At 27.2% G+C, this 7,526-nt stretch overlaps 1 protein-coding gene across 1 annotated transcript in view; it reads left to right on the top strand.

Annotated features, from left to right (window-relative positions):
* Positions 1–3,142: 3,142 nt before the first annotated feature.
* LOC111618493 (transcription factor Sox-7-like) overlaps positions 3,143–7,526 on the top strand; it is a 45,081-nt gene continuing 40,697 nt past the window's right edge. The window contains exon 1 of the mRNA XM_023360067.1: positions 3,143–3,886. Within this exon, the coding sequence (XP_023215835.1) occupies positions 3,364–3,886 (523 nt within the window). The 5' untranslated portion in view covers positions 3,143–3,363. The remainder of the gene's footprint in view (positions 3,887–7,526) is intronic.

Below are 7,526 nucleotides of genomic sequence, written 5' to 3'. Positions count from 1 at the left end.
TTTTCAGAATATATATCAATAATTAAAATTATATAAATAAAAAAATTATAAGTTATAGCCATTAATCATTGAAGTTGTAAGCTGATTGTCTCTTTCTTCATAATTTTTTTCTTTTAATTATACATCCTGATAAAAATATCAAATGTAAAAACCCCAATAAGTTATATAGACTCATATCTATACGTATATATAACATAATCATCAACGGATTTTATCAAACTTTAGATCGAAAGTCGATAGTAGGTCGCGGTCTACAGCTTGGCCACTCAATTTTCTGTAAATTTATTATAATATTGAATATTCGCGGATATCTTTGATAAATTCAAATAAAATAAATTCAAATATTAACTTCATAAACTAATTTTATTACGAGGAATCTAATATAAAACAAACAAACTTGCTAATATTATTTTTTAATTTATAAAATTAAAAAGAGTATCACAACTTTACATTTTTTTTTACAATCATTTTTTATTTAATATAATTTTCTCTTTCACTTTAAAGCATTTAATATATAATTTTTTAATTACTAATATATTATATTTTTTATAAAAATAATCTTAAGTAAAAAAGCTTTTAATTAAATATAGAAACTTTACTTAGTAAAGTTTCTATATTTAATTAAAAGTAAACACCTTAAGCAAATATAAAACTCTATCTGTTGACTCTTATAATAGATTTTAACTAGTTTAAACATTAAGTCTATATGAAGTTTCCTTCAAAAGTTATCTTAAAATGTTCACATTTAAGCAGAATAATGAGGCAAGAATAATGAGGGTCTATCGAAGCTTTTAAATAAAAATTTGAATTTTTATGACTGTTCACTTTTAGTTAATTATATAAATTATTGACATTAAATACATTTTTTTAATGCATTCTAAAAGCAAAAATTGTTTTGTATATTACTAAAGTTATTATTTATAACACAAGCGACGAAGTATTTTTGTTAAAAAAAAAAATAATAATAATAAATAAAGTCTAAGGCGTTTTATTTTAATGTCAAAGTTGAAAACAGGGAAAATACCCTTTTGTTTCTTACTTCAGCTTTATTCTACGTTTTAATATTTAGCGCTAAACGTGACTAAAATTATTTCCGTACGCAATTCACAATGAAATAATTTATTAAAATTAATTGAATATCAAACTTGATACTCGAAATTACCTGTCATAAGATCATTTTTTAAGAGTCACAATATATTATAAAATTTCAAGAAAATAAAATGTTAATTTAAATTTATAAGAACTTAGCATTATGAAATTATTATTGCTTTATGTTTAGTAAATAGAGATAGTAAATCAGTGTCATATAGGTATTAATTAAGAATATTCGAATCTTATAACATGGCTTTACTTTAAAAAATCGGATATGTTTTCAATAAAAATACAAAAACTGTTTTAATCTCTTACAATTTCTTGTATCTAAGAGTAAGACTGTAAAACATAATTTTTAAAATTATAATAGATATTTTAGCTCTATTTTGTCTAATGCATCAGCTTGCATGTGAAGAAATACCTGTAAGCTTCATTTTTTTATAATCAACTGTGATCATGAACTTATCCGTAAACACCTACAACAGTGTTTTCCAACGTGGGCCCACGCACCACGTGGGGCAATTGGATTGTTAACGGGGGCAATTCGAAAATGGACTTGTCCAGAGTTTAAATGAACCGTATAGCCGCTGTATATGTTAGGGGGGCATAAGAATTTTAAAAAGGCTTAGGTGGGACATAGCACGAAAAAGGTTGGAAAACACCGACCTACAATCATCAACTTATATATAAATAACTATAAATCTTAGTTTGTCTATAACTATAAGCTAGCATATAAATACCTAGAACCTTACCTTACGTATAAAAAGTACAGTACAACTGTTAACTAATACATAAACATCAACATCAGCTTATCCATGCACATCTAAAACTATAAACTTACATATGAATATCGGTAAAAATTAATTTTCCTAGAAGAAAATATCTATTAAACTTATAATTGAGAATATTTTGATTTTATATTAAAAACTGGGTCAATTTTCAAAAGCATTTTCAGTATCGAACGGAAGATAATGCTTATAATCATAGAACACATGAGTAACGTGATGTTTTCTAAAATACCTTGTAGAGAAGCTTGCGGGCGATTGTCCTCTTTATTTTAAAAATATAACAATAAGGTGAAAATTTAACCACCACGTTAAATGGGATTACCATTTAAAGTTTTCTTAACACCTGGGTTCGTTAAATATAAATTATTATCTTTTCAAAATAACCTAAGGCTCTTCTAAGAATCCAAGCAACATTAACACTTGTTTACTTCTATTTTTAAATTAAATTTTAAAATTTTTGAGTGAATGCACTCTTTAAAAGGAATGAATTTTAGAAAACTGATGTCAACAAAGTATTTAAAGTGATAAAAAAAAAATTTAAAATTAAATATATAGAATAAACTTTTNCTGCTTAAAGTAGGTATACTACGAACAAGAATGCATATTTTTATATTTTAATTTCTCTAAATATTCGTGTTAGGCATCTTTAAATATAGTTTTACTTATTCAAAAGCTCGAATTTTATATTACAAACAAAATAATAAGCGTATTTCTTTTTCTTTTGGTGCATTGCAAAAAAGTCTCTCTCGATTCTATATTTAACAAATACTATTTTTAAATATAAGATTATATAAAAACATTTTAACTTTGTTACTCTTCCACTCATAAAAATAAGATAAAAACTAATTTTAATATAAAACACAACAAATTTTTTAAATTTTTATTAAAATTGAAAATTTTGAATGTTTTTTCCTCCTTTGATAAATTATATATTACCATACAAACGAAGATAAATTAATTGATATAATATTCAAATTTCTCACGCTTAAGTAATTTATAATCGATATATTTAATGATGCATTTTGTATATAATAAATCATAAAAATTTTCTTCGATGTTATCATACATTCGATAATTATACTATTTATAGTTTATATATATATTTATATGTATTTATATATGTATGTATATATGTTTTATTAACAATTTAACGTTAAATTATTGTTTAGGGATAATTATAAAACAATTTTCTAGATTTGGGTGTTGAACAATTGATCAAATGTCCATTTTTCGGTCAAGTCGAACCCGTCCTCGTACAAAAATACGGAAGCTGCTTCGAACAGCAAATACCTCATACACGCCCCTCGCAGCGATTGGTCAGAACTTCCGTTTCGTCACTTTTTCCCATGATCCAGTTCGCACGAATGTCTCGTATTCTCTCGTGTGTTGGAGAGTGCTAGTGTAACGAAGGCTGCCGGCGCGTAAGGACATAGTTTGTCGACGTGCATTGGATGCATTCAGATACTGTGTTTCAGCCCAAGCCATGACTTCGAATTACGTGGCAGCTGAACAAAATATGACCGAATTATCAAATTATTCGTTGATGTCAAAACAAGCAGTGGACTCCATGCCTATAAGAAAATCTCCAACAGATATGTGCTTTTCAGACTTAGGTTATCAAAACCGTTTTATACCGCATCAACAACAGGATTCGGCACATCAGAGCATGCCTTATGGTTCTACTTCACCTTTGTATTATGCTTATCCCCCTGGTTATAGGGCTACACCACCCGCTGCTAGTTCCGAAGAATCCCAAGAGATTCCGGGAGTCGAAACGAGTGAAGTTGCTGGAAAGAGGAATACAGATTTTGGCATGGATTGTGCTGATTCTGGATCAGACATATCGCCTTTGGCATCACCCGCTGTTCAACAGAAGGTATCGAGAACGCAAGAACAGCGAATTCGACGTCCTATGAATGCTTTCATGGTATGGGCCAAAGTAGAAAGGAAACGTCTCGCGGATGAAAATCCGGATTTACATAATGCAGACTTGAGTAAAATGCTAGGTAAGTAACTATAATTACTCATATAAATCAATTCGTAATATAAAAATAGAATTTTTGTAATTTGTTAGCATCTAAATTCTTAGTTTTATGATAAATATTTCTAGTTTTGAACCTGTCAAACACTTGATAATTTATATCATTAAATTACAGTTTGATTGGTGCAAAGCGTGATATTGATTAGATTTGATGTTGATTTAATTTGTTTCGTAAAAGATAATTTATTTCTCATATTCCCGTAAACTAAATTAGTTTATAATACAAAAGTAACTTATTATTACTTATTTATTTATTGAACCTTAACATATAAAAAAAATATGAATTTAATCAAAAATTTTCATTTATTAATGGAGACAATTCTATTTCTGTTCGAGAGGATTGAGAATTGTCATCGATGCTAAATACTCTCACATTATGGAAGAATCAAAGAGCAGAGTTCTCGTTATGAGAAAATGATAAAATTATCACTTAAAATTTATCTATCGATAAACTATAATTTTAATTGATTTTTATACACTGTGTCTAACCTAGAATAATGCATATTTTATATATAAAAACGTATTTCTGAAAAACAGGCAAGCAAGATAAATTAGAACACGTTTTTACCTATTTTAATTTCATCCTTTCAAGAATTATTACTATATTTAAAAACAGAATCATTAAAATTAAAAATTAAATTTCTCGATAGCAATAAATCATTAAACTCTCATCGACTAACATTTTTAGTATTTTAAGACTTAATATTAAAAATAAAATCAAAGATATTAAGTGATGCCGAAGAGGAAATTTAAAAATCATCTAATATACTTTCAATAAGTTCCGGTATTCATTTATATTAAACAGATCGTTTAATTAATATGAATAGTTCATTATCCGAAGAAATTTTACTAAAAAATATAAAAGTTACTCTAAATCCTAATGTGTTTAAACGGTTTATATATTTTTAAGGGAATAATCTGTGTTCAAGGTCAAGTATTGATAAAGCTATTATTATCTTTGGTTTTGTTTAAGATAATTCACGAGTTTTCACTACAAATCTCATTAACCAGAACAAATTTTAGTTAATTTATAAACTATTGTTCGAAAATTTGAGTTATATACTTTACGTTCGCCATTGTAAATACACTTCTTATATATATATATGTATGTATTTACAATAATTTTAAAGTGTTAAATAAAAATATATCTTGATATTTAATTTTGTGGTAAGTTTTTTGCGATAATCAGGATAATCGGATTTATATTTTGATTAAAAATTACCTTTCCTTGATGCGAATTTTAAAACTTTTTTTATTATTTTTTTCTACGTATGCTGCGATAACTAAAGGTGTGCAACGATGTGTTATCACATATTGCAATGACATCATCAACATTAGACAGGGGAAGAAAGGGATTAGTCGTTTCAGATAATGATAGTTTCTGATAAGGGAACTTTGATCCTACCCGGACCTAAATCTCATGACCGGAAGGCAACGAATGTAGTAACCCTACCTTTCCCATCTTCTCACTGAGGGTAGCCACCGAGCGACAAATGACGAAGATAAGCTAATTTATGTGAGAAAATCCTTGATGCATTATGCTGATAAAGAGAGGATCGTGGTTAGATTATGAAAGGGACTCAAACTAGATTTATTAAACGTAAGCGTTATTTATTAAGCTATTTTTGGATAGATTTCTGCGTAAATGGATAGAATCTAGGATCTTGTTATCGTTTCCATGTTAAAAAAAGAGTATAACATTCTATAGAATTAAAAAAAAATTTATAGAAAACAAAGTTATACACACAATTTTCGTAGCGTATATATTATAATCTATAGAATATAAAAAGCTAACTAAGGTAGTGACTTGAAAGTAATTTCAATATCGGCTGATAAAAAACAATATTAAAGGTATGTATAAAATAAAAAATTTCGAGTTTATCTCTATTTTGTTCAAAATTTTTGTATCGAAACAACCGGATTTCTTAGATTCGTAAAACTGTTCTGAAAATTATAAGCACGTGTCTAGAACTCTTTTAGGATGTTCATTAGATGCGTACGGATAAACAAATGGACAAACGAACATTAAACATTAAGTTTTTAAAGCTAATACTATTAACGCTACTGCTAGGGTATATTATGCTATAATATCTGCTTTATTATAGAATAAAATTTAACTTACAAGGAACGTTATCAATTTTTACAGAATTAAAAAACACTATAACAGATGAACGTAAATTAGTCCATTATATAGGTAAAATTGCATATTACAAGCTGTTATATAATGTGATACATATAAAGCATATTTAAACATATAATGCATTAAACTTTTTTTTTATATATCACGCAACTACAGTATTGGCGTAAATCGTCAGAGATAAAAGTTAAAAATAGTGTTCTATATCCATTCGAACTGTTTTAGATTTATATGTGATCAACTCGTTTTCCCTCTTACGATTAAAGAAAACTTAAATAATAGCAATGTTTTCCCCTTTAGGCACCCTATTATATATTGTACCTCTGTTTTTGTATCTAAAAAGACTTTTCCTCTAAAACTTTTCCTCTAAACGACACACCAAACTGTTTCGTAAAACAGGTAAATATATATATATATTTACTTTTTTATTTTAAGCGTTAGTAGAAGAGAACTTGATATAGTAAGATTACGCATTCAGATTAGAACTCACGTGGGAATATATTATCTTATCTCAATACAATATCTTGAAAGAATAATATCATGATACGAGAGCATCGCGATCTCTAGTTCTTTCTCATATATGCATGTTTTTTATGTTTATTTTTTGAAGCAATTGCGTGCTGTGAAATCTAAAAGATGTTCTTTTGATTTACGACTAATTATTCGCATATTAAACACATCGAAGTAAACAAATTCTTTGTTTTGATTACAATCTGCTAAAGGTCACGGAAACAATAAAGCAATATTATGAGAGATGATTATAGATAATGGCAATTCTAATGATTCCATCAGGATAAAAGAGGAAAATTTTATAAAGCCTCTACATGATTTTCTGAGGTTGACTCGTCACGGACTAACGCACCGAACTAACATGTCCACTATTGCTTGGCACTATATTCCACTTGGAAGTTTGCCAATATTTTCCGAAACCACCCCCGAATGTCCCTGGAAAGCAGTTTTTATTTTTGATTGAGATAACAATTATTGCATGTAGAATCCTATTGATAGATGAAAGCAGTTTGATACCTGGAAGTATTACATCCTCTCAACCTCTGCTTCTATTTATATAAAATGTACTGTACAGTACAAATACATAGAATTCTTTATGTATTTTAAACATTTTTAAAATAGTTTTAAACATTTATAAGTTAAATTAATAAATTTTTAGCAGTTTTATGCATAGTTTCAACAGTTTTTATATGAAGTTTTTAGGCTAAAAAGTTAAAAATATCAGCTTGATTATTCAAATCTATATCACAAAAAATTATTAATAAAAATAAATAAATAATTTTTAAATGAATTGTTTTCATACTTAAAACGAATGGAAACTCGGAAATTGTTTATGAAAGTAACAAATCTACTTTTGTAAGTTTGATAAAATAATCCGAAGAAATTTTACTAAAAAATATAAAAGTTACTCTAAATCCTAATGTGTTTAAACGGTTTAAGTAATGTTAATTTTTAACTT

The sequence above is a fragment of the Centruroides sculpturatus genome, unplaced genomic scaffold (assembly GCF_000671375.1).
Source record: "Centruroides sculpturatus isolate CEXI.00-Female unplaced genomic scaffold, Cexi_2.0 scaffold145, whole genome shotgun sequence".
NCBI lineage: Eukaryota > Metazoa > Arthropoda > Arachnida > Scorpiones > Buthidae > Centruroides > Centruroides sculpturatus.
This window is presented reverse-complemented; position numbering and strand designations above follow the sequence as displayed.